This window comes from Oncorhynchus masou, chromosome 3, assembly GCF_036934945.1.
Source record: "Oncorhynchus masou masou isolate Uvic2021 chromosome 3, UVic_Omas_1.1, whole genome shotgun sequence".
Taxonomy (NCBI): domain Eukaryota; kingdom Metazoa; phylum Chordata; class Actinopteri; order Salmoniformes; family Salmonidae; genus Oncorhynchus; species Oncorhynchus masou.
In genome coordinates this window covers 36,620,703-36,648,126 of record NC_088214.1, presented here as the reverse complement: position 1 = coordinate 36,648,126, position 27,424 = coordinate 36,620,703, and the positions used below count along the sequence as shown (strand labels likewise).

The window sequence follows — 27,424 nt, the reverse complement described above, 5'->3', positions numbered from 1 at the left end:
TACATTCTAATTCTATTTGAGGCTCAACAAATGTTAATATTATTTCTGTCACGAACCGGCTCAAAGCACGTAACAAACAAGGAGACAACATGGAGATAGGGAATAACAAAATATATTTATTTAACTAAAGTAATCTAAATATTATTAACAATGGTGTGTGTGTAGTCAGTAATCAGTAGAGTAAGTGAGTGGTTGAGTGCATAAATGTGATAATGAGGGGTGTTGAAAGGTGCCAACGCAAACAACCACAAACAAATAAAAACAGCCACAAAAACGCCACAAAAATGCCACAACCAAAATCTGTGTCTGCATGGAGAGAGTCTCCTCAATACTCAGTAAACAACAGACCTGATCGGTCAGCTCAGAGCTTCTGCTCTTTTCTGTCCAAAAGAAACAAATGGATTGGTGGAAGAGGCAGGGCAGGCCAGGAGCAAGGAAGGAGGGTGTGGTCAAGCAAGGCATCCCCTGAGGCAAGATGCCCTAAGGTTTTTATCAGAACAGGCATAGATTAGTTTCACCTTTTTCTTTTCCCGACATGTTTGTGGTGTTTACTTAAAAAAATATATTTTTTTTATTTTTAAATAATAATAAAAAATAAAAACATCATTAAAATTATAGCTCTCAACTGTGCAGGGGGAGAGGGGTGGGCGCGCTAAGGAGTGCATTCACATATATCTACACACTTTCATATACACACAATTGATTGTATTTCAAATAAAATAAAAATCATTTTTTTAAATTATTATTATTTTTCCAGAATTTTTTAATATATATTTTTTTCTTCTCCTTTCCTCTCTTCTAAGTCAGTTTCAGCATTATGGACATGTGTATCTGTGGTTCATTTGGTCTGTCCCACGGCTCCCTTCAGTGATGGTTTGTGAGTGGCTCTGTTGATGAACTTCTGGCCAATGATTGACTCTCTATTGTTGATTGATGTCAGTCCAGATATGCTGTTAACGTAGTGATTGCTGATGTATCTTAGTAGTCTGTAAGCCATTTTTATTGTCATGTTTTGGACTATCTGTAGCCGATTCATCTGCTGTGGCGAAGCTGTTATCCTCAATGAATGGGGAAGAGGTGTATTTATCCTGGTACACACCCGGGCCCAGGTGTGTCCCATTTCACTGACGACCCTCCCGGCTCCACCCACCGACATCCTATTAAGGAAAACAAGAGCAGAGAGAAAGAATTCGGCAGACAGAGTGGGAGGGTCGTCACAATTTCCAACAACCAATGAGCAACTCTGCTCTAAATCCAGCGCATAACTTGAACATTGAGATAACAGAAAAGCCCTTCTCTTTGGCAATGACAAGGAGTGGCAAGTGGAATGTTAGTTAAAGAGACCGGTACTCACACTATGTAAGCCATGCCTCTTCCCATACAAGGCAAGCCCACATTGGAGGAAGAACCGCCCAGGGCATGAGCTTTAAAAAGCCTTGCTCAGGCAATAAAACACATACTATCCTTTTCGCAAGCAGTAAAGTATGCTGGAGGTGAGTACATGGTCCGAGATATGTCCTTTAAACTGTCTTTTGTCCTAGTTCGTCAGTTCCGATACTGTTTTCCATTGGTTTGAAATGACCACATGCCTTATTTGGCTTACTTAAAGCTTACTGCTAGAATAGTATTTTTCATTGGTTTGCTCAATGCTATGTCTGTTAACTTTCACTGTCTTAGGCTCTTGAATGTGCCACATGCTAACTGAGAAATACACTATATATGCAAAAGTATACGGACACCCCTTCAAATTAGTGGATTTGGTTATTTCAGCCACACCCATTGCTGACAGGAACGGTACCTACCCCAATGCATAGTGCCAACTGTAAGGTTTGGTGGAGGAGTAATAATGGTCTGGGGCTGTTTTTCATGTTTCGGGCTAGGCCCTTTAGTTCCAGTGAAGGGAAATCTTAACGCAACAGCCTGCAATGACATTCTAGATGCTTCTGTGCTTCCAACTTTGTGACAACAGTTTGGGGAAGGCCATTTCTTGTTTCAGCATGACAATGCCCCTGTGCACAAAGCGAGGTCCATACAAATGTTTTGAGATCGGTGTGGGATAACTTGACTGGCTTGCACAGAGCCCTGACCTCAAACCCGTCAAACACCTTTGGGATGAATTGGAACATCGACTTTGAGCCGGGCCTAATCTCCCAACATCAGTCCCAGACCTCACAAGTGCTGTTGTTGAATGGACACATGTCCCCACAGCAATGTTCTAAAATCTAGTGGCAAGCCTTCACAGAAGAATGGAGGCTGTTATAGCAGCCAAGGGGGGACCAACTCCATATTAACCCCCATGATTTTGGAATAAGATGTTTGACGAGCAGGTGTCTACATACTTTTGGTCATGTAGTGTATCTGCAAGTGGTACATTTGTAGGTGGTTCAATGGATATATCAATAACCATTATTACATGTGCTTGCCTTCAAGGGTGTGTATTAGAGGGTTTTATTTTGTCTTTTTTAGATGGGTGGGAGGTTATGGACCATCCAGCTGTTAGTTCAGACTCTTTGTTTGACATCAGTTGATGCCTTCTCCAATGGAAAAGTGACTGAAGCCTGTGGGAGTATGATGCCAAAACACGGCCATGCCCCCAATACCACCCACTCTCCCTACACTCTGGCTGTCAATGTCACTGAATTCAGTTCTGGAGATTACATCCAAGGTAATGATAACGTTTGTTAATACAAGAGGAATATATTCAGAAATTCTCAGACGATGGGAATAGAAAGCTTCTTAAATTGTTAACTCCAATGTAATCAGGGTTTTCAGGGTGTTTCCAAACAGAAGTAGAGGTTTGTCAATACATTTCAGTCTTTTTCCTAGAGCTCCTGTGCACAATATTATGAACAGAAACATGCTAGGATCAAAAGAGGATGTGACTAATCCAGAGGACTAGACATCCGCCCCTTTTATCAGCATTTTATTCAGTTGGCATTGAAAGAATTGTTCTGGGTCCAACAGAAGCACACTCCTACACTGTCATGTAATGTCCCTAGTTACCATATCTGGAACAACATATTTCGAGGGATTCCTGCTCGAGGCTCGGAATGCCTCCAATCCGGACTCTGACGCTGTCGGCTCCTTCATCCTGACCAATCCTATAACCACACAACTGTTGCAATGTGGCCACACTCCGGTAGGCCTACTTACCTTGATGCAAATGCGTTTATTTTCATTTGACTCGGAATGAGTCCTTTACAATGACCTCAGGTTACACATGGCCTCAATACTCTATATTTCTTGCAATTTATTATAGTTTTTATTTTTGTTGCTATTTAGGATTCAGCTGTCAGTCACACAAGTGATGCCAGACAGACACAAATCGTGGTAATCTGGAAAGCTCCCCAAAACTCACCAGACGCTGTCAAATTTCTGTGAGTGTTTAGAGTCCATCTGCATTCCCTGTCTCACACATGCATTTCCATGACATGCTATGGTCATTTACAATCTACAGCAAACAAAATTATATCCCGAGTGTACAGTTAACAATTCATTTGTGTTTCTAAATTAAGTGTGACCGTAGTGGCTCATTACAAGACTTTCTGGGTGAAAATCCCCGGTCCTGTTGTGTCTCAGAGTGGGGTAACTCCCATCCCACCTAAACCCACCACACCTTCCACTACCATAAAGACGTCAACTCCCTCTGTGTTGCCCAGACCAGTAAGTCATACAGTGCATCTGGAACATAGTTTCAAGGGGTATGAATAGCTACATTTTGTTACGTTACAGCCTTATTCTAAAATTGATTTAATTGTTTTCCTCATCACTGTACATACAGTACCCCATAATGACAAAGCAGATTTAGGTTTAGACATTTGAGAAAATGTATTTAAAAACAACTGTCACATTTACATAAGTGTTCAGACGCTTTAGCCAGTACCTTGTTAAAGCACCAGTGATTACAGCTTCAAGTATTCTTGGGTATGATGCTACAAGCTTGGCACATCTGTATTTGGGGAGTTTCCCCCTCCAGCTCTGTCAGGTTGGATGGGGAGCATCACTTCACAGCTATTTTCAGGTCCCTCCAGAGATTTTAGATCAGGCTCAAGTCCAGGTTCTGGCTGAGCCACTCAAGGACATTCAGAGACCTGTCCCCGAAGCCACTCCTGCATTGTCTTGGTTGTGTGCTTAGGGTTATTGTCCTGTTGGAAGGCGACCCTTTTCCCCAGTCTGGGATTCTGAGTGCTCTGGAGCAGGTTTTCATCAAGGATTTCTCTGCTTTGGTCCCTTGATTTTTCCCTAACCTGACTAGTCTCCCAGTCCCTGACACTGGAAAAACATTCCCACACCATGATGCTGCCATCACCATGCTTCACCGTAGGGGTGGTGCAAGGTTTCCTCCAGATGTGACGCTTGGCATTCAGGCCAAAGAGTTCAATCTTGGCTTCTCATCAGACCAGAATCTTGTTTCTTATGGTCTTAGTCCTTTGGGTGCCATTTGGCAAACTCCAAGCGTGCTGTCAAATGTTTTGGTACCTTTCAGATCTGTGCCTTGACAAAATCCTGTCTTGGAGCTTTATGGCTAATTCCTTAGATTTCATGGCTTGGTTTGCACTGTCAATGTGGGACATTATATAGACGTGTGTGTGCCTTTCCAAATCATGTCCAATCAATTACATTGTCCACAGTTGGACTCCAATAGAAACTAGGGATGCACGATATATAATGGAACATATCGGACGATATTAGCCAAAAATGCAAACATCGGTATCGACCCAATATCTAGTTTCATGCCGATGTAGGGGAAAAAACGATGTCAAAGCTGACACCACGTACAATGTTGCCCTACACGTGCAACACAGCATTCCTAACCTAAACCAGTGTCTGCTGTGTGGATCACGCAGTCATTTGGAAGACTAAGACAATTTCAGCGAGACAACTCAAATGTGAACCCCATTAACACCAAGATAAAGGAATTCATTGCCCTTCGCAATCAACCGTTTTCTTTCGTAACTAGTCGCACACCGGTACACACTAACGTTGCCTACCGGAGTGACAGTAACTGCGTCACTGCTTTAAGCTTCACAAAATACTATGGAACCCTGTTTGGGTCTTTTCGTGTCAAAAAACATACACGTCAAATAACACTTTGCTGCATTAAATAAGCCTTTAATTTGTCACTTCTAATAACAGTTCTATTATAAAATGTTGTGTGTCCGGAATTTGCACGTGCAAGCCAAGTGCCACCACTGCGATCAGTAGCACTGTCAAAGCTGTCCAGGAGTCTGCAAACACCGGCCACAAATTGTGTTTACAATAGTGTTGGTTGGAAAGCATTATTCGTACCTAGCTAGCACCAATACAACCAGCCTGAAAACAATGACCAGTAGAAACTGCAGTCATTTTCACTGTTCTTAGCAATGATTTAGGAATCCTTGTAAGTATTAGCTAGGTAGCTACTTGTTCAATTTCAATAGGCGGAACAACTTCAGTTTATGAAAAAAAATATAGCCAGCTACTTAACCCTGTTGCCCAAAGCTAACATTAAAGCAGCAAGCTAGCTTCATCTGGCTAGTGAGACTCGACCAGACTGGGTTATCTGTTGTGAAGCTAGCCACAATAAGGATTAGGCACAATAGTGGAATTTGCAGTTTGCTTCAAAATAAAACTACCTCTTTGAAAGTGATGCGGGATACAGTTAGTGGAATCATGCCATATTTGGACAAGGTTGGAATGTGAAGCAATGAAATGGTGTATCAGTCTACTCGGTGACACCCACAGAACAAAACTTTAGGGCGGCAGGGTAGCCTAGTGGTTTGAGCGTTGGACTAGTAACCAAAAGGATGCAAGTTCGAATCCCCGCGCTGTCGTTCTGCACCTGAACAGGCAGTTAACCCACTGTTCCTAGGCCGTCATTGAAAATAAGAATTTGTTCTTAACAGACTTGCCTAGTAAAATAAAATAAAAAAACAACTGAAGAGTTTAAGTAAATATTAGTGTTGTAGTTCTTATCACATGACTGATCACCTCCCCAGTCAGCCTATTCTGTGTACTGACATTCATATTGCACTGAAGGTCGCTGAATTTTAAATCGGTTATCGGTATCTTTTTTTGGGGGGGCAAGGCAATGGAAATATCAGGTTTTGGCCAAAGTCTCAAGGACTATCAATGGAAACAGGATGCACCTGAACACTATTTCAAGGCTCAGTCGGTAGAGCATGGCGCTTGCAACGCCAAGCGTCGTGGGTTCGATTCCCGCTGGGGACACCCATATGTAAAAGTAGTGGCCCCAGCCGACTTGTAAGTCGCTTTGGACAAAAGCGTCTGCTAAATGGGATTTATTATTATTATTATAAAGGGTCTGAATAATTATGTAAATGTTTAAATGGGGTAGTGTGTAGCTTGAGAAATGTTTGTTTAATAAATTTTATATCAAGGCTGTAACATAACAAAATGTGGAGGAATGGTTCAGAATGCTTTCTGAAAGCACTGTGTAATGGAATATAAAGTGTACATTACTGTATGTTTTGGTATAGATCACCCCCCATTCATGCTCTGTCGGTTTCTCTCACTGTCTCCTTTCTTGAATCCTGTTTCAGTTCAGCTCAGTGGGCTGTGGCCAACAGAAGTCCTGCCTGTTGGACCCAGTGGGATGTGACCCGGAAAAAGATCCATCGTGCTTCTTCCTGTCATTCGCCCCCAAGGGTCAGACTGTGGTGTTTGAGCTCAGTGGGCCCTCAGATGGCTACATTGCCTTCGCCCTCTCCCATGACACATGGATGGTAAGTTAAGCATTGGTTGATAACTTGCTAGATAAGGTACTGTAGCATTTGGCTGTGACATTATGCTCTTCCTTCCTTATTCTGTTGATAGGGGGATGATGACATGTACCTATGTGTGAGGGATGACAGCTTGGTGGATGTGAGCGCAGCTTATGTCAAAGGAAGGTCCTACCCACAGGAGGCCTCTGAGGTAAAACCCCACAGTATGACTTGAATTGTCTCTTCTATAGACCTACCTGTTAGGGTTCAATATTTTACAAATGTTCCATCCAGAGAATAAATCCCTTTTGTCCCAGGTAACCCGGTATTTCCCGCCAAAACCGGAAGTGCCATTCAAAAGCATTATAAATAGGCCTATGTCTGGATTTGATTAGCGCTTTGATTGAACTTTCAAGCCTGACGCTACCTGAGCCATACATTGAGCCCTACATTAAAAACATTTCATGAGACCAAGCCCAAAAAATACCAAATGATTGTCCAATAACTATATGAAATATAATGGGGCCTATTTGTATGTTTAGTAGGCTGATGCATATATACTTTTCATAAACATTCCCCTGATATTATCCTACCCTCTTTCTCTATTGTTGCTTCATTCCTTAATTGCTGTCAATAGTTAAGTGACATACCTTTTTGATGTCCTTCTCTTCAATATTCTAATGACATCCTTGAATGATATTGGACGAGTTTGATGCAGAAGGCGTTCACTTCTCTTCACAAAGATTGAATGGTTATGGGTTTGAATAGATGACTGCTATAGCTTACCGCCATCGTGCGTTCGCTCTTCTTTCAAACTACCGGTGACTTCTATTGGCTGCTGTTAACATTCAGCAAGATGTTACGTCCCTCTTTTGAGTAGTTTATTAGCATAAGAAATGCAACAAACATAAGTTCAGCAAGCTATTCTTGTCAAGCTTTTCCTGCATGGGACTCAAGTTAAGGACTGGCAGATAGCTATAGACATGCCATTATTTCCTTTTCCTATAGAATGTTCTTACAGATGTGGCCTGGAGATTGGCGGATGGAGTCATTCAGTGTCAGTTTCGTCGACAAGTTCTTGTCCCACAGGACCCGACCCGGTTTAACCTGGACGCACATTACTACCTGTTCATGGCATACGGTGAAGCTGAAAACGGTGAGTTGCAATATGATATACAATCATGGTATGGTTTTGTACCTGTCCAATATGTTACCAACAACAAAGGGCAGAATGCAAAATCATATTGATCAGATTTGAGCATACAGGTATAGACCTGTGATAGTTTTATTGTAAACCTCTTAAGCCCTGTTTCCATTGGCACTTAAAATTAGGGCCAAATTCAAGCTGTTCAAATGAAATTCGCGCTGGTTTGGTGGAAACCTGGGCCAGCACAGCCCATTTTCACAACTGGTGCCAGCTCAATTAGAATTCGAGCTAGTGACACCTTTACTATGCAACCACCAGCTGATCACTGCTGGATGCTGACACAAAGTACTTCAGTAAAAATTTTTTTAAAAACATTTATATTTTGATAGTTTTTATTGTAGTAGTGTGTTGGGGTACTGGAAAGGTCTTCCACACATTTTAATAGATCTCTAATTACTGTACAAGGAAGGGCTGTATTGCAAATGGTTTCCTTTATTACATCCATTAGCATATTGTCTTTTGCATACATCTACATATCTTTTACACTACATCATAAAATATAAATGCAACTTCAGATCCGGTTCTTTAGGATCTAAGCTCCCTGACTTGACTAGTTATCGCCTAGCTCACAAAAATGTCATGTCAGAGTTTTCTGTCGACTCAGGTCAAGGATTTTGTGGTTTATGAGGTTGGCTGGTGTTATTGCCCTCGGCAAAGTCTCATAACATATTTATTTCACATTTTTAATGACACCCACGCTTCCGCAACGGACTACCATGACAGTAAATGTCAAATCAATTCTGTGTGTGTGTATATATCATTTTAGGTGCATTGTGAAGAAAAAGGAAATACTTTTCACCTCTGACCTGTTTATGACAAATGATAAGTGACAATATAGATAAGGTTATGAGGGTCGAGAGGCAACGAGTTTAACGCTGGCTCTGAAATGACTTCAAATTATGCTGTCACACAATAGCGTGCAGCCTTTTAATTGTAGGCAATATTTCTATAGATGGAGTCTCCCCCATTGGGGCGGCAGGGTAGCCTATTGGTTAGAGCGTTGGACTAGTAACCAAAAGGTTGCAAGTTCAAATCACCAAGCTGACAAGGTACAAATCTGTTCTGCCCCTGAACAGGCAGTTAACCCACTGTTCCTAGGCCATCATTGAAAATCAGAATTTGTTCTAAACTGACTTGCCTGGTAAAATTAAAAAAATATCCCACTGAGCACAGATCTTTTCCACATTGGTTTAACTTAATTTCATTGAAATTACATGGAAACCATATTGATTCAACCTTAGTGTTCCCAGTGGGATGTCACCTTCACTGACCTCTGTCACTCATGGTGACACATTACCTATATGAGAAGCCTGTAGCTACTGTAAATGACTTGCTGCTAACTTGTCTCTCTCTCTCTCTCATTGTTTTGAGGCGAGGTGCACAGGCATGACCGCCAACCCCTCATATCCTCACAGCAGTTGGTCATCAACGGCCCAGCAGAGATTCTCAATGGCTCTCGATCACCACTTCTCATGAAATTTCACAGTGAGTGGACTGGAGACTGAAAATGATAGGCAAACAAATGTAGAATTCTGTAACTACATAAAACCAACATTTAGCTCTATGCGCAATACCAAGTCAATATGTCATGTCAGACGTGTCCACAATTTGATACATGCAGCATTTCACGACTTGATTTATGAATGCTTATGGCTCCTCTAAAAGTGTTGGTCTGATTCCCACCTGTAATACCTGTTATCTCTTTTGTAATATCAGGCGTTCTGATGTTAATTGCCTGGATGTTGGCTGGAAGCACGGGTACTTTCCTAGCCAGCTACTTCAAGCCTGATTGGCCAGAGAGAACACTGTTTGGTCAGAGAATTTGGTTCCAGGTATGTGAAAGAAACTGAAGGTTGTCTGTACACATGTCACTGCTTAAAGGTGATAAGCATCAACGTGTTTTGTTTGTCCAGGTGCATCGAGGTTTGATGATATTAACAGTGCTGCTTACCTGTGTGGCCTTCACTCTTCCCTTCATCTACAGAGGAGGTTGGAGTAAGGTAAGCTAGTAAGCATTAGCACACAAAATCCCTCTTATTCTGCCTCACACCTGCGACGTTATACACGGCCTTAACCTTGTTTAGCCAGCAGAGGGCATTGCATCTTGTTGTCGGATGAGGAGGATATTTTGAGTGCCTGACTATAATGTAACAGTCATGGACCGATTCAACCAAATCGATTTAGTTTTTTGACTCTATGGAGGAACGTAGTCAGAAATCCTGATGCATGTCTTGCTCGAGCTGTGAATGCAACTGCTTCACCTCTGCTGCTCACAGGCAATGTGTATTGGAAGAGATTTCTGAATGTTCTTTGCCCAGCATACACCCCTCCAACCAGACATGCTTTATCTACTCATTTGTTGGGTGCAGAGTTCAAGTGACGGAAAGCAAATCCTCAAGAAAGCAGACTGTTTTGCAACCATCTCTGAGATGTCAAATGTTCATGGGCAAGGAATAATTAACTCTATCTCCAGCCAGTATTCTACAAGAGCACAGGCACAAGGGACAACACACCGGTCTCTACATTGCAGATGAGCTGAAGGCAGTCATCAATGAGGTATTTGCTCTGGTGACTGACAATGCTGCGACCATGAAGGCTGCTTGGTCAAAGTGGAGTCCTACCCTCACATCACACCCATTTTGATGTGTTGCTCATGTGTTGAATCTGCTTCTCAATGACACCATGGCACTGAGAACAATGGATACACTCTACAAGAGAGCCAATGAAATGGTTAGGTATGTGAAGGGTCATCAAGTTATAGCAGCAATCTACCTCACCAAGCAAAGTAAGAGGAATAAGAGCACCACACTGAAGCTACACAGCAACACCCGTTGGGGTGGTGTTGGTATCATGTTTGACAGTCTCCTGGAGGGGAGGAGTCTCAATCCCTTTCTTTTGTTCAGTGAAATCATCTCATGTGAAGAGTCAACTCATTTAATTAAAGTTCTATTCCTAACTAAATTGTTATTTCTATTGGAAGGATTTAATCATTTGCAGTCATCTACTTATAAGGTAAAATGTTTGTTTCTGTCTCCATATGGTAGATGTATCCAATGCAAAGAACATCTACATTTTAAATGGTATTAATTTGCATATATTCCCACGGAAAGTTTCCACCTCTGTATATTCCCCAAAATGTGCAACCCCTAGACACAAGGAATCAACAGTGACTAACGAGTAACAAAATAAAAAAACATGGCTCTATACAGGGAGTACCAGTACTGAGTCGATGTGAAAGTGTACGAGAACTGAGGTAGCCATGTACAGATGGGTAGGAGTAAAATGACTAGGCAACAGGCCAGATAGACAGTAGCAGCAGGGAAAGTGTTTGTGGCATCAGTGCATGTGTGTAAGGACATATGACTGTGTGCTGGGTTGTATGTGTGGGTAGAGTCCAGTGGGTGTGTATTAGTTAGGTCAATTTACGTAGTCTGGGTAAAAAAGTTGTTTGCTTGCGTTGAGGGCTTTAGTGTTTAATACAGAGCGTTTTGTCTTTCTGGTGTCTGTCTCCAGCATGCTGGGGCCCATCCCTACCTGGGATGTACTGTACTAGCCCTGGCTCTGCTTCAGCCTATCATGGCCACTCTCAGACCTCCCCCTGACTCCTCCAGGTAAAGCCCAATTGACTACCATCTGTACTCCATACCGCAATGGAAGATTCTAATGCTGGAAATGCTTTGCTAAACTGTTTCGTAAACATTTACGTAGACCTCATGCTAAACGGTTTATAATACATACATTTGGTGACATTGAATGAAAATATGAACATTAACAAATGATTTTGATCATGGCATAGGTTAAAAACAAATTAAGTGCTACCATTACCCATACAAGTAATGGCTGGATTGTATATTGACTCTGGTGCCCTTGTTTTCTCTATCCATTCCATGGCTGTGATATAAGTGTTATTCTATTATTAGCCTTTATTCCTACCACTGAGATGTTCGTTCTTTGCAGGAGGTGGGTGTTTAATTGGCTGCATTGGGGAGCTGGCACTGTTGCTGAGATTATGGCTGGTTAGTCAACCTTCTGGAAATTCTTCTGTTCTTTTAGTACATATTTGATAGTCACGCTAAATAACCTAACGCATACAAAGTCCTAATTTTGTCTTATTGAATGTCACTGTTACTGAGTAGCTAACTGAGGATCACTTCCCATTGAGTAAATCCGGTTTTGGGACAGGAATTTTTCCTGACCATGTGACTTTACCAGGAAAAGCTCAGGGTCCTATCTATCACTACTGGTGCATTCACGGGCTGTCGGAGTCAACAGAAATATAACGTTTTACTTGAACAACCCTCCAAGTCATGTCAAGATGAGCTTTTACCTGAGTGGCTGAGTTTCATTTCACCACTGACATCTCACCTTGTCAACCAAAACATGACGACCAATCAGTTTCACAAGCTTATCCATGTGGATAATTAAGATGGTGTGACAATACTGTCAAACTTAGCTTACTGTATTAGCACCGTTAGCTAACTTTTTTTAGCTAATTGTTCCGACTTCTAAAGCACTTGACCACAATCATATCGGACTTAACTTCCTTATTGGGAAGTTTCCAACTTCCGACGAGCATGTGAATGCAGCATTGGGCCCTGAGTTTTTCCTGATCCGGTCACATGGTCAGGGAAAACCCTTATCCTTTATCATGTGATTCTCTTCCTGTTGTGATGCAGTGGCGGCCATGTTTTTGGGGATGGGCCAGCAATCTGTGCTCCTGCCTCACTCCTGGCGCCTGGTGGTTCTGGCTGGGTTCCTGGCATGGGTCGTTCTCTTGAGGGTGCTTCTTGGGCTCCATAAAAAAGGCTACATTAAAACACGTAAGGAATCGGTTAATCTCCATTAGTTGTGACATCAGTGAGAAGTTTTCTTTTTATAGGTGACAAGTTGAATCTTTCATCCAAATTTGATGTGCAAATGCATTACTTCCTTTCTTGCTATATGCCAACTTTTTGAATTCTTGACATGAGCAGTTATTCACACATGATTAGTGTGTATATCTAGTTAAGACAATGCACATCCTCACATTTATTTCAACCTTCATAACAGGTTATACAATGCATTTGGATAGTATTCAGACCCCTTGACTTTTTTTTTCCATATTTTATGTTACAGCCTTATTCTAAAATGGATTCCATTGTTTTTTTTCACCCCTCAATCTACACGCAATACCCCATACTGACAAAGCAAAAATGGATTTAAAAAAAATTGTTTGCAAATTTATATATAAACAGGGAAGTCTTGAGAACCTTTGCTATGAGACTTGAAATTGCTCTCCGGTGCATCCTGTTTCCATTGATGTTTCTACAACTTGATTGGAGTCCAACTGGTATATTCAATTGATTGGACATGATTTGAAAGGCGCACACCTGTCTATATAAAGGTCCCACAGTTGACAATGTATGTTAGAGCAAAAACCAAGCTATGAGGTCGAAGGAATTGTCCGTAGAGCTCCAAGAGCATTGTGTCAAGGCAAAGATCAGGGGAAGGGTACCAAACAATTTCTGCAGCATTGAAGGTCCCCAAGAACAGTGGACTCCTTCTTAAATGGAAGAAGTTTGGAACCACCAAGACTCTTCCTAGAGCTGGCAGCCCAGCCAAACTGAGCAATCAGGGGAGAAGGGCCTTGGTCAGGGAGGTGACCAAGAACCCAATCGTCACTCTGACAGAGCTTCAGATTTCCTCTGTGGAGATGGTTGTCCTTCTGGAAGGTTCTCCCATCTCTGCAGCACTCCACCAATTAAACCTTTATGGTAAAGTGCCAGACAGAACCCACTCCAGTAAAAGGCACATGACAGCCCGCTTGGCGTTTGCAAAGGGGATAGGGTCTAGTTTCCTGAATTTCCACCTGACTGATGTGCTTAAAGTAAACTTCCTGTTACTCAGGTCCAGAAGCCAGGATATTCATATAGGAAACACATTATTTCTACAACTGTTAAAATAATGTCTGAGACTGTAACAGAATTGATATGGCAAGTGAAAAAACAACCAGAATTTGAGGCTCCAGGCTCTTATGGAAAGCTATTGTTCCTATGTAATTCCAGCTCCCAGTTTGCAATTCCTATGGCTTCCACTAGATGTCAACAGTCTTTGTTCAAGGTTTCAGGCTTGTTTCTTAAAATGAGCAAGAATTGAGTTTTAGAGCACCGGAACAATATCAGTCTTTCGGCCAACTACTCATCTTACTTTCCTATTGATCATGTTACTTTTTGTATGGAAAAATTATAGTTTATTTACATTTTAGGGTACCTGAGGATTAAATAGATGTAATTTGACTTGTTTGGATACATTTTAGCAGTAGCTTTTTGGACTGCATGTTGAACGAGTGGATTACTGAAATTGATGGCCCCAGCTAAATTGACTTTTTGGGATATAAAGAAGGATTTTTATCTAACAAAACGACCATGTTGTAGCTGGGACTCTTGGGCTTGCAAACAGGAAGATTTTCAAAAGTAGGTGATTTATTTAATCGCTTTTTGTGAAGCCTGTGCTGGTTGAGAAATGTTGCTGTGGGGCGCCGTCCTCCAGACAATTGCATGGTATGCCTTCTCTGTAAAGCCTTTTGGAAATCATTTAGATTAACAAGTTCAGCTTTTAAATGATATAAGATACATGTATGTTTTAATATTACGATTATTTATTTGATTTGCGCTCCCTCCAATTTCACCGGATGTTGTCGACAGGTGTCCCGCTAAAGTGTACTTTAAACATTTCATTACATTTTTATATATTGCTACTAAAATTAAATCAGATATATTAATTTCAAACTGCATTAACACGAGAACTTACCAGTCCAAAACGATGTCCTCTCGGTTCAAAAAAATATTCCTCCATTTGGGAATCGCTAAATGAATCGTCCTCCAATCTGTCACTTTCTCGCTCAATTTCTACTAGAATTGTGTGTACATCTGTATTTAGATTTAGCTTTTCCTGACTTAGTCGCCATACTGATTTGATATACTGTATAAACAGCTGAAGATGCGCTTTACCAAAATAATGCTGTGCGTAACATGCGTGGCTCCTTCTGGTATGAATCTTCAATGGCGAATGACCCTCTTTACGCTGGAGTTTACTACATGGGTTGGTCTTCCAACACAAACATTACATATTGCTGTTTACCTCAGCTCATTGGCTATCGACCCAGCTAGATTTTAAGATCAGTGGTCACTGGGTTAAAATAGTCAATCAACGAAACAGCGGTCATATCATTGGTGCACAAGTCATTACTTGTCTTCAAATTGGCTTCTTTCAGTCAATACTTCCCGAGAAATGACCCATTTTGGTTGTTACAAACCAGTTGATTGCAATGAAACCAAACATGACTGGATAAAGTCACTTTGTATTTACATCAAATGGAATGAGACGAATTCACGACGCAAGCGGTTCACAAAATGTTTCGTGTTAGGCTATAAAAATTGATTTTATCAAACAAAAGATCATTGTGTAACAATGAGCATTCTGATTGCAAACAGGAAGATTGTTAAAGGTAAATTATTTATTTCATTGTAATTTGATTTTGTTACGCCTGTGCTGGTTGAAATAGTTTTTCTTTTTATGGGGCTTTGTTCTCAGATAATTGTATTCTTTCGCAGTAAATCCTTTTAAATCTGACCGCAGTTGGATTGACAAGATTCTAGGCTTTCGGGGAAGTTAGACAAGTTTTGTGATGAGAATATCTTGGTTAACAGTATCAAAGCCTTCCTTAGGTCCAGAAACACAGCCCCAACAACACCCCCTTTGTCCATCTTGGACTTCACATTTTCCAGAAGAAAGCATGTGTCATACCCAAGAAGACTTGAGACTGTAATCGCTGCCAAAGGTGCTTCAACAAAGTACTCCGTAAAGGGTCTGAGAACATATGTACTGTAATTATGTTCCAGTTTTTTTATACTGTATACATTTGGAATGTATAAACGTGTTTTTGCTTTGTCCATTATGGGGTTGTGTGTAGATTTGAGGGGGAAAACTCTTATGGTTGTAATATAACATGTGGAAAGTCAAGGAGTCTGAATACTTTCCGACTGCAATGTATGTGTGAATAGCCCATATGCCATATTCCTTCAAGGTAAATCATTTTTTTCCTGTTTTTAGGATTTTGTTACTTTGTTTCCAAAGCGGGTGACACTGATCAGCAACGGATTCTTGCTGACGACTCAGAGGACAGCACTTGGGTAAGGCCATAAGCACAGATTTAAGGGTTTATCTCTGAAGCTTTTAAGTAATTTGAAGTGTGAAGGCCAGTAAGAATTCAACTTTGAAGCCAGATGTAGTTTTAAGATGAACTCTTTTCTTGGACATGTTTTTATGAAGTCCGCTTTGTCTGATTAGATGCGATTTTGATTGTTCAGGAGTAAATGTATGGGATTTACTAGCAACTGCTGGTCCAAAGTAATCTTGGCACCCAGAACCAAATCAACTGCTGGTTTTTAGCTACTCATTTGATATTAAGGCTGTCATGACAGATTTGTGCAAAATGCCAGTTTGTATTGTCTATAATATTGTGCACTTTTGACTATTTTTAATGTTTTTTTTTTCTCCCCCCACAGGACGCATGGTTCAAAATTGTTGCCCTTCTTGCCTTCGTTATTGGGAATAGTGGGTTCCTGATCAGCTTCATTCACACCATCAGTGGATTGTGATGAATCTGTGAGAAGGGCCATTCCATGGTACATGACAACTCACTGTCTGGTGGAAGAAAGGTGGAGGATCCTGACTCTTATTCAGATCCAGGCCACAGGCAGATCAAAGCACTGAACCAGATCTAAAGCTATAAATGGGATATATATATATATATACAAAAAAAATACTGGATAGATTATCCATTACACACACATCAAAAGTATTTCTGCACTATTGATTTTGCACCAATGTTCTTATCCCAACTTCTCAGGAAATGCAGTTGTACACTCAGCAGCCAGTTTATTAGGTATACCGTCCCGTTCACAAAAATAGATCGCTCCTTCAGACGGTCACGTGGCCGTGGCTTAGTGTGTATACTGTAAAGCAAGCAGACAGGCATTGAGCACAGGAGGCTGCTGAGGGGAGGACGGCTCCTAATAATGGCCTGAACCGAGCGACTGGAATGGTATCAAATGCATGGAAGCCATGTTTGACGTATTTGATACCGTTCCACTAATGCCTCCAGCCATTACCACGAACCTGTCCTCCCCAATTAAGTTCCCACCAACCTCCTGTGGCATCGAGGCATTTGTTACTGTTCGACTGACCATTCGAATAGGCGAAACCAGTGGTCTAAGCGACTTTGAGCGTGGTATGATTGTCAGTGCCAGGTGCACTGGTACCAGTATCTCAGAAATGGCTGCCCTCCTGGGCTGTACTCACACACACACACGTGTCTAGGGTTTGCCGCGATGGGGGTGACAAACAAACATCCAGTCAGTGGCAGTCCTGTAGGTGGAAACAGCTCGTTGATGTAAGGTCTAAAGAGAATAGCAAGAATTGTGCAAGCTAACAGGTGGGCCACAAACAATGGCGCAGTACAACAGTGGTGTGCAGAATGTAATCTTGGAACGCAAAACTCTGCTATCCTTGTCACGGATGGGCTATTGCAGCAGACCACCGCTCCTTTCAGCTATAAACAACTCTTCATTGGGCACGTGATCACCAACTGGACTGGAGAAATATTGCCTGGTCTGAAGAATCCCGGTTCCTGTTGTGTCATGCTAATGGCAGACAGGATTTGGTATGAGTAGCAGAGTCCATGGACCCATCCTGCCTAGTGTCATCGGTACAGGCTGGTGTGGGGAATGTTGTCCTGCCATGTGTCAGGTCCCTTGATACCAATTGAGCATCAACTGCCACAGCGTATTTGAACATTGTTCCTGACCACTCAATAGAGTGGTCTTTGGGATGAGATGGCACGGGCTGTTCGCAGCATGAATGTACCGCCATCCAATCTACATTAACTCTGATGCCTTCATGTCAGCATGGACCAACATCCCTGTGGACCGTTTGACACCTTGTAGAATTCAGGCGTTCTGGATGCAAGGGGGGGGTCTGACTCTGTACTAGATGGGTGTACCTAAACTGTCCACTGAGTGTAATGCATTTCAATATCTCGATACAGCCTTGTCCCATGAGTTCATGTTTATTACATTACATCTGTGAAGAGTTGCTGAATATATGTAAGGGAGAATGCAGAATTTATTCCCACAATGTTAATGAATAATTACAAATTCACTTTGTTGAATTGTTATGTTTCCCGTAACAGAAATGATCCTGTAGTATAATATGAAATAAATAACTTTCCAAATGTAACTCCCTTCCTGTGGCTGTACATTTTATTGGATTTACAGCTAGCTTCCCAATCAATACACACTGACAGGCACATGCATTTCTAGGTAACAGGAGGACACAGCCAATTATTGTCCTTAATGTCAATCCAACTTTATTTTGGTGTAGCATTTTCAATTGAGAATGAACAAACACATTCTCCATGAAACAACACTTAAAATGAATGCCATTTAAACATTAAAGTATTCCGCTTGGAGTTTTGTGCTAGTCTAGCAAGTAATACTAAGCCAACAGCAACCCAAAAAAATCACATTTGAAGGTTAAAAAAAAAAGGCATCTCAAAATGGCAATGTCAGGTCAAGCTTTGAATATACTATAAGTGGCTATCATATTAAACACTTGGCATGAAGTTAATTATGCAGGTAGTCATAATATACGTATGTCCACATTTCTCAGCCTTTTTAATTTAAAGTCTGTTTAGAATAAAATGCAATACAAAAATGCAACATCTTTTGTATAACCAAGACAGTACTTCAAAAATGTAAAAATCTTAACCAGACAATCATATTCATTGTCACATTCAAAAAGCATCTGGCAGTCCATATCTTCAAATTCTCATCTCTTACAATTTAATTTACATTTTTGTTTCACTACTGGTACTGTAGCTTTGAAGTTAATATTCAAGCTGTATCAATAGAACTGGAAAACATCTAAAGTTCAGGAAGTTGGCATCTGTTGTATGGCACGGTATTATTCTGGTTTGATGTTCTTTACTCTTTTTCATGGTTGACAAATAGTCCTGCCTCCCATCTCTGAGCCATGGCATTCTTTTTCCTTGGTCCTGGGGAGAGTGATTCTGGGAACTGGAGGAAAGAGTTTCACCTGTAAAACTGCATGCAGTTTCAAGGTGAAAATGGATGGTGATTTATTAAAATGGTTAATGGCAAAATATTATTGGGAAATGTAATGAGCAGACTTAAACATGAGCACATGCAATGTTATTTAAATGAGTCATTCCGATTTACATTTCATGAGGCAATCAGATGACAAAAGCTTTTTTTCTAGCCTGCTCATGTTTGGCAATTTGACTTGACAACGAACAGCACGAGGATTGACCAAGCACGCAAGTTTTCAGGTGACTAGGCTAGCATCTGTTTTTTTACACACTGTTCATCTTGAATTATTATTGGAGATAGGAGACATACCCTATGGTCACATGACAGGGCGGAGCGGTCCAGCTTTCGAGTCCTTGATGGTGATGAAGGGGAAGACACACATTTCAGTGGCACTTCTGGAAAAAGAGAAACAATTAACACTCATACATTCATATGCGTAGAGACCTATCATGAATTTGGACTAATTGGGAATGAGACGCGCAGGATATCCAAAGTATGCTATAAGTCTAAGGCAGGTAAGATGAAAAGATCAGCTGTTGAGTCAGAAAAATACCACTAATGATGCAATGAAAACACAACACTGCTACAAACCACAAACTCTTTTCCATAATGACCACGTGTACGTGTTCCTTCCATCCCTCTCCTCACCCCTACCTGGGCTCGAACCAGGGACACTCTGCACACAGACAAGTCAACCTCGGAGCACCGTTACCCATCGCTCCACAAAAGCTGCGGCCCTTCCAGAGCAAGGGAAACAACTACTTCAAGGTCTCAGAGCGAGATCTGTCACCGAATTAAACTCTATTAGCGTGCACCCCAATAACTAGTTAGCCATTTCACAACGGTTACACATGCACATCATTAATCAGCACATACCTGCTTTATCAAAGCTCAGGTTATCAAGGAGGTTTGGGGACACCAGGACGGTGTCGTACTTCTCCCTGGTCTGCATCTGGCTCTTCTGCCTCCTCCACTCCTCCTCCCTCTGCTTCACCATCTTAATCTCCTGGTCCACCAGGGACATGGAGCTCCGCGAGCGCAGCTTGAAGAAGGGGTTGTTGACAAATGTGCTCTCCTGGGTCTCCTGGCAGGAGGCCGAGCTCAGGCAGAACTCAGAGGCACTCCGGATGATCAGGTTGGACGTCTCTAAAATGATGACATTGGCTGACGTTTCCAAGGGCCACTCACTGTACCTGCTGGGCCCCGGAGATAGCAAGGATCCCCGGGTGCGATGCCTCGGGCTGGTGGGGTAGGAGTCCGGCTCCAGGATGATAACATTTTGGGCGGTCATCTCATGGTAGGTTGCACCCCTTGGTGTGGGCGATGGGGAGGTGGATATGGAGACGGTTGGGTTCTTTGCGTTGGGAGACCTCAAAGGCCTGCATCCGGGATCACTAGACTCAAACATCTTCTGTTTCTCTTCCACCTCATGGCAAAGGCCTTTGCCGTACTTGCTGGGGTAGAGAGTAGTTGGTCGGGTTTTCGAATGTGCAGATGATTCTCCAGCTTGACCCTGTTTGGCAATCTCTCTCTCACGCCTGAAGTTCTCCTCACGCTCTATGGTCTGTCGTATCTCCCTTTCGACAGGGTTGTCTGAGTCCTCGTAAAGGGACCTGTAGCTGAAGTCATCCATACCTGAGTCTTCTGAACATGGGCTGAACTGAGTGTGTTGAAAGTCACCAAGGGCAAGGCTGTCAATTTCGGGGTCCCTCCTGGGTCGGTCAATGTTCCTGACGGGTGTGTACATGGCGCTGTGACCTCCCTGGCACATCCCCTGCTGTCTGACAGTGGGCTGGTGGACCTGGACCTCTCCTTGGGTCTGCTCCTCCATTTGACGCCACTGCTTCCGAGCCCCCTGGAAGTCCACATGCTCTGTACTAATGTTTTTGCTCTTCATTTCTTGTATCACACAGTAGTCTTTAGGAACCTTCTTGTCGGGGTCAGAGCTTGCAGAAGAGCTTGCAGATGTAGAACGACTCACTTTGTGAGTCCTGCCTTGGCTGACCTCTTCTTCATCCTCTGGAATTTTGGATAAGCCCTGGAACTTGCCAGAGGGCATGTCTTGGATCTCGCATTCTGTCGGGCAATCGGGTTGTTCAAGAACGCGAGGACTATCTCCAGTTTCACCCTTGGCCCCATTCTCTGCCTCCCCTGCGGCTCTGTCCTTCTCGAGGGCCTCTTGAGCATTTCCATCACAGCCTTCCTCCTTGTTGACTGTAGAGGCAAAAGTGGACCTCCACTGGTCGTCAGCCTCACTGTCTGATGACACGATGGCCATTTCTACCTGGAGACAGTCACTCAGGTCATCTCGGTCAGGGTCATGACAGGACCCTGTTGAGACATCTGAGGAGACCTCCTCTCGGATGCGCTGCTCCAAGATGGACTCTTGTGTCGTCACTTCTGATGGAGAAGAGTTGCCCAGGTGACCTTGTGCAAGCAGGTCTTCCACCTTGCAAACGGGTTCACTACCAAATATACTTGAGGAGTTGAGTAACTGTGTTAGACTGAAATCATTTCGTCCTGTCTCAAAGTTGTGAGTCTCCTCCTCTCTGTTCACCTCACCACTTTCATCATCTTCGTCCGGTTCATCCACTGACGTTTTTAAGTTCTCTCTTGTTCCTCTGTATTCTGCGAAAGGTTCTCGGTCACATTCTTCCTCGCTTTCGCTAAGCAGGTGTCTCTGGTCCTCTGTTTCCCCAGAATCCATTTTATAGTCTGTTAGGTTCGCCATCTCTGAAAGCTGGCTGGTCTCCATGGCTATGGCCCCAGAGTGGGATTCTTGTTCTTTTTCTTTCTCTTGTGGAGTGTCGATAGCACTGCAGCCCTCAATCACTTCATTCCCCTTTATCGTCTTCACTCCAGCTGTGGCTCTCTATGGAAGCCAAATAAAACATTATCAGAGGAGAACCTGTCTTGGTATGAGGTATTTCTATCAGTTTTCTTCCTTCAATGGCTCTTTTTGAAGTGTGGTGGTGAGTGGAATTCTTTACATATTACATCTCAAATTTAATAAATGTTTTTATTTTACCTTTATTTACCAAGAGAATAAGAACCCCCTATACCAGCCAGTACCCTCGGTTCGGTGTAAGAATTTAATTCCATATATCAATTTTCTGGAATGTTAGTCAATTAACCTTTTTTTGTTTAAAAACGTATTAAATAGATTGTGTTTTTCCCCATCTAATGATGACATGGGGTTGTTAAATGACAGACATGAATTTGTTTGAAACCTATGACGAGATGGTTTCATTTCAGAGAGACAAACGTTCACATTTTGTTGCAAAACGAGATGTTTCCACCTCACTCTCACAGAGAGGTGTCACTACAAGGTTTTACACTGTGGTGGAATCATTGTAATCAAAAGGAGAGACTTTTAGATTTCTTCAAAACAATCGACTTTATTATTTCATTACTGCAGTAATGGAGCTGGTCGGTAATCACCCCTGGAGGTGATCACTGCGAACTCAACGAGCTGGTTCGAGCCATATCATTTTATAGCAAAGTCCACAATCCTTAAGTCTACATGACAAACAGATGTATGGAATGGGTCACAAGGTTAAGATTTGTATGAAAGGTATTTATAAGTCACAGCAGACAGTATCTGCTGTAAAAACAGTTCTCATTGTGTAGAGACCAGGGTCTGGTCCCCCACCTCCATACTGGAACCATCTCCCCCTGGTACCCCAGTACAGAAACATTAACTCATGCTCTGGAATGCAGTATCACCCAAAGACATCATAAGTCTTCTAGAGGCCCATCCTCAGTAGAACAGATGAGCATTCTAACAACCCCTTATTCAGTTGCATACAACAGACATTTGATGCAATAACAGCCGTATCACATAATCTTGTAATTTCTACCATAACTGTGAAATGTGACTCATTTCAGGAAACTAAGCATATGTCCCAAGTCACGACTTCACAGGAGGCACTTGAATGTTTATTTATTTTTTTGTCAAAATGCGTTTCTTTTGGCAGAAATGCCTTCTGGAACATTTGAACTTTCATGTGCCTTAATTACAAAGTTGTATGTCATCTGTAAATACGAATAAAGTTGTTAAATTACGAGCCTAGTTGGTTTAGCCACAGAAAAAGACAGGGACCTTCCCGCTAGCCATGATTGGCGGAGGTAATGAATGGGCTGGACATGCTGAGAGATGAGTTTCGGATTGGTCTATCGTGTAGCATCTTCTGTCTGTAAAATGAGCTGCTTGTTATGTGTAATCCTTTCTACTGCAGTTTTTTTCCGAAAGATATAACATTAGCCATGTAAAACTGCAAATGTGCTCTCAATAACATTGCTGCCCTGAATTTATCAGGCGCTATCGACAAAGGTCAGTGGGGAAAAGTTGGACTACTTTCAGGAGGACGATTCTTATGGCATTGCACACGGTCAGAGTGACTTGACACAATGAGCCAAGCAAGCTGTATAAACAAAAACAGAAAGGACACAGGACCTCTTATTTAATGAAAGTGGTTGCAGTCTGTCGTGAAGCGTTCATCCATGTATACGGGTAAGAGTCTAGCTACAGTTTCAGATATTATACGTTTCTAATTTTGTCAAAGTTGTTTTCATTGCAAGTTAAAGCTCACTATTAGCTAGATAGGTAACGTTAGGTGGCTGGCTATCTAGCTGACATTATGTGTATCTGTGTAGTAATATTATCTCAGAAAGCCAATTACATTACTACTTATAGCCTAATGTTAGCTAATGAACCAGCTAACATTTAACCTATTAGCTAGCTATAACAATCGGTTTGTATTGCTAGTATTCTATGGGTTGGGTTTATAGTTCATTGTTTAGCTAGCTAGCTACATGTCTAAACAAAAGACTCCACTTCGCCAGATGATTGCATGACCCATCAAGTTATCCAGGAGTGTCTGACGGTGATTATGGCCATCTATTGTATAATAATGCTAAAATATTTGTATCTGGAATTTGTCTTTCAGTTGAGCACATCTGACTCTCCTCCACCAGTCATACAAGGATAATGGTCTAATGCCTCCCATCAAAAAAAGAGCTTATACTTGAAACATGAGGACTTGCAGCAAGTTGTAAACTTCAACACCTACGCAAAGGATAATGCAATTGTATTACCAGGGCGCCACCCAGGACAAAAACACTGGTGGAAAGCTGCTGCCATCTCGTGACAAAAGCGTCTCTACAAGGAATCGATGACAACACTTGGTATGTAAAAGCATAAACAACACAACACTGGAGGATGGTACGGTGCTGGTGGAAAGCTACAGCTGGCAACAACAGCTGACTCTGCACTTCTGGCCGCTGCCACAGATCAAGCAGTACCAGCACTTCAGGTGAATATCATTTTCATTGCATTGTATGAGGTAATTCTTGCTATCTAAACTTGAACTGATGTTATGCAAGGTTGTAATGTCGTCTCAATTTGTTATTGTTATTTATAATTTTGCACGGCCATTTTTTCAGTTTTTGATTTGTTAAAAAAGTTTGAAATAACCAATAAATGTCATTCCACTTCATGATTGTGTCCCACTTGTTGTTGATTCTTCACAAAAAAATACAGTTTTATATCTTTATGTTTGAAGCCTGAAATGTTGCAAAAGGTCGCAAAGTTCAAGGGGGCCGAATACTTTCGCAAGGCACTGTAACTCTCTCCTAACACACACGCCATACGTTACTCCTACTATTTATTTTGTTATCCTGCTGCTCAGCCACTTTACCCCTGATTGTATGCATATATCTACCTCGTCTATTACCAGTATCACTGATATCGTTATTGATATTGTTCTTGTACATACTGTATATTATTTTGTTCTTTCTCTACAGGCATTGACACTTGTTATTTTTTATTTATATTGACACTATCTAATTTTGATATTGCTAATATGCAAGTAACCATTTCGCTGCACCGTTTACACCTTCTGTAGAGACCTATCCACTTTGCAAGATCTGGCTCTGGGTTATAGAATTTCTTTCACATGACCCATGAATTTAGACAAGTGTGTCTGGGTAAGCGTCATCTAATATTTATAAAATATTTTTTATCTGGACACTTTCTGTTTACCTGGAATTTGTACTTATCAACTTTTAGTCTTAATCTTTTACTACACTACTCATTGTTTACCACATGACCTCACATATGAATCCTTGAAGAGATGGGTGGGGCTGGTTTAAGAGTGTGTGAACAATGCTGAATGGGTGTAGACAAAGAGCTCTCCAGTAGGTGTACCAAAATATTCAAGAGCCATTTTCTCAAAAGTGGGGTTACAAGTTGATCAACTTTCAAAGCAGAATTACTTTCCCATTGTTCCTCAAATGCAATGTATAATATACCATTTTGTAGCTCTGTGTCTCTGCTTTTATCCAATATGAAAAAAAATCTAATTTTGCTACATAAGACAGACTCAAGGCGGTCGGTCACAAATGTGACAAATAATTGAAGTTTTTATTTTATTTTAAACTGTACAACTGATACATTTGAGACATAAATAATATGAGATCTGGATTCTGGTCAAACGTAGTGCACTATATTTGGAATAGGGTGCCATTTGGGAGGATCCCTAAATTTAACCAAACTTAAGGCTAGATTTATGATGTGTTGAATTTATATGTTAAATATACAGTATATGAATATTCCATTCCAGCTAAACAATGTGTGTGTATATATAGTGTTTTGCTACAAAAACAATTGTAATGCACATTTAAAAGCTATGAATAAAAAAACTGGGGACACCCACTGGGCACGAACGTCAATTCAACGTCTATTCCACGTGGAAACAACATTGATTCAACCAGTGTGTGCCCAGTGGGTAGTATTATTTTACACACACATAAAGCTACCTATAAACATACACTTCTGATTGGTGGATATAGAGTTTTGGATGTAAACTCTTCAAAGACCATATCTCCTTATAGGTAGTATAACACCCACAATTGGTTAACAGGTTAAGACTTTGGTTCTCTGTGATATGACACCAGAGTTTCACCATGCCACTTTCATTTCATCAAAGCATTGTCATCACGCTGGTGCTCACCGAGGGTGGGAGGAAATCTTTTGATAGCATAAGTCACGATGAGAAGTGCTGCAAACTGAGCATGGCATCGCTCTATGTGGGTTAGAATTAGCATGATTTCCTTAGTTTCCCAGCCAAGCATGTCATTCTGCCAGGGATAACACGTGGATGTCAAAGAATATGCAGCTGACAATTCTTTTTTTAAAGGTGTCTTTAGATTGACATTTGGACGAGGTTTTCATGCAAAACATGCATGCTATGAAATATGGTAACCAGACCATTTTCTGTGACCCTTAATTTCAGTTTACATGTGATTGAAACTGACTGTGTGGGGATGTAAAGCAAATACACACAATTCAGCCTACACAGAACCCCCCCCCCCCCCCCCCCTCCCACACACAGTCCTAACGAACATACAGTATATATCGCCAAGACAACATGTATTGCACAGTGAATACACCCACACACCAATACTGCCATTTCGCACCATTGAATTTGGCATGGGCTACAGTCCACCAGTTGACAGCAATTATTTTTCAAGTCAAGCTGCGTAGTGTGTATATTGCCTAAGATATGTGAAAGCTTGGAGACCACATACAGTCGGGAGAACAAGTATTTGATACACTGCCGATTTTGCAGGTTTTCCTACTTACAAAGCATGTAGAGGTCTGTCATTTTTATCATATGTACACATAAACTGTGAGAGACGGAATCTAAAACAAAAATCCAGAAAATCACATTGTATGATTTTTAAGTAACTAATTTGCATTTTATTGCATCACATAAGTATTTGATCACCTACCAACCAGTAAGAATTCCGGCTCTCACAGACCATTTTTTCTTTAAGAAGCCCTCCTGTTCTCCACTCATTACCTGTATTAACTGCACCTGTTTGAACTCGTTACCTGTATAAAAGACACCTGTCCACACACTCAATCAAACAGACTCCAACCTCTCCACAATGGCCAAGACCAGAGAGCTGTGTAAGGACATCAGGGTACAATTGTAGACCTGCACAAGGCTGGGATGGGCTACAGGACAATAGGCAAGCAGCTTGGTGAGAAGGCAACAACTGTTGGCACAAATATTAGAAAATGGAAGAAGTTCAAGGTGACGGTCAATCACCCTCGGTCTGGGGCTCCATGCAAGATATCACCTCGTGGGGCATCAATGATCACGAGGAAGGTGAGGAATCAGCCCAGAACTACACAACAGGACCTGGTCAATGACCTGAAGAGAGCTGGGACCACAGTCTCAAAGAAAACCATTAGTAACACACTATGCAGTCATGGATTAAAATCCTGCAGCGCACGCAAGGTCCCCCTGCTCAAGCCAACGCATGTCCAGGCCCGTCTGAAGTTTGCCAATGAC

General features: G+C 41.7%; 2 protein-coding genes across 2 annotated transcripts; one reads left to right on the top strand and one right to left on the bottom strand.

The window, feature by feature from the left end:
- Positions 1-1,469: 1,469 nt before the first annotated feature.
- On the top strand, positions 1,470-18,189 carry frrs1a (ferric-chelate reductase 1a). The gene is made up of 16 exons (XM_064939216.1): positions 1,470-1,493; positions 2,467-2,665; positions 3,000-3,139; positions 3,283-3,377; positions 3,516-3,663; positions 6,543-6,725; positions 6,817-6,915; positions 7,713-7,860; positions 9,283-9,396; positions 9,628-9,743; positions 9,825-9,911; positions 11,425-11,522; positions 11,869-11,927; positions 12,588-12,731; positions 16,003-16,082; positions 16,458-18,189. The coding sequence occupies exons 1-16, from the start codon at positions 1,485-1,487 to the stop codon at positions 16,548-16,550; spliced, it is 1,812 nt and encodes a 603-aa protein (XP_064795288.1). The 5' UTR covers positions 1,470-1,484; the 3' UTR covers positions 16,551-18,189.
- On the bottom strand, positions 18,170-22,719 carry LOC135507196 (uncharacterized). Its single transcript, XM_064926791.1, has 4 exons — positions 22,714-22,719; positions 19,938-21,933; positions 19,371-19,456; positions 18,170-19,028 (listed from the first exon to the last, which is right to left on the bottom strand). The coding sequence occupies exons 1-4, from the start codon at positions 22,717-22,719 to the stop codon at positions 18,936-18,938; spliced, it is 2,181 nt and encodes a 726-aa protein (XP_064782863.1). The 3' UTR covers positions 18,170-18,935.
- Between the last annotated feature and the right edge of the window lie 4,705 nt (positions 22,720-27,424).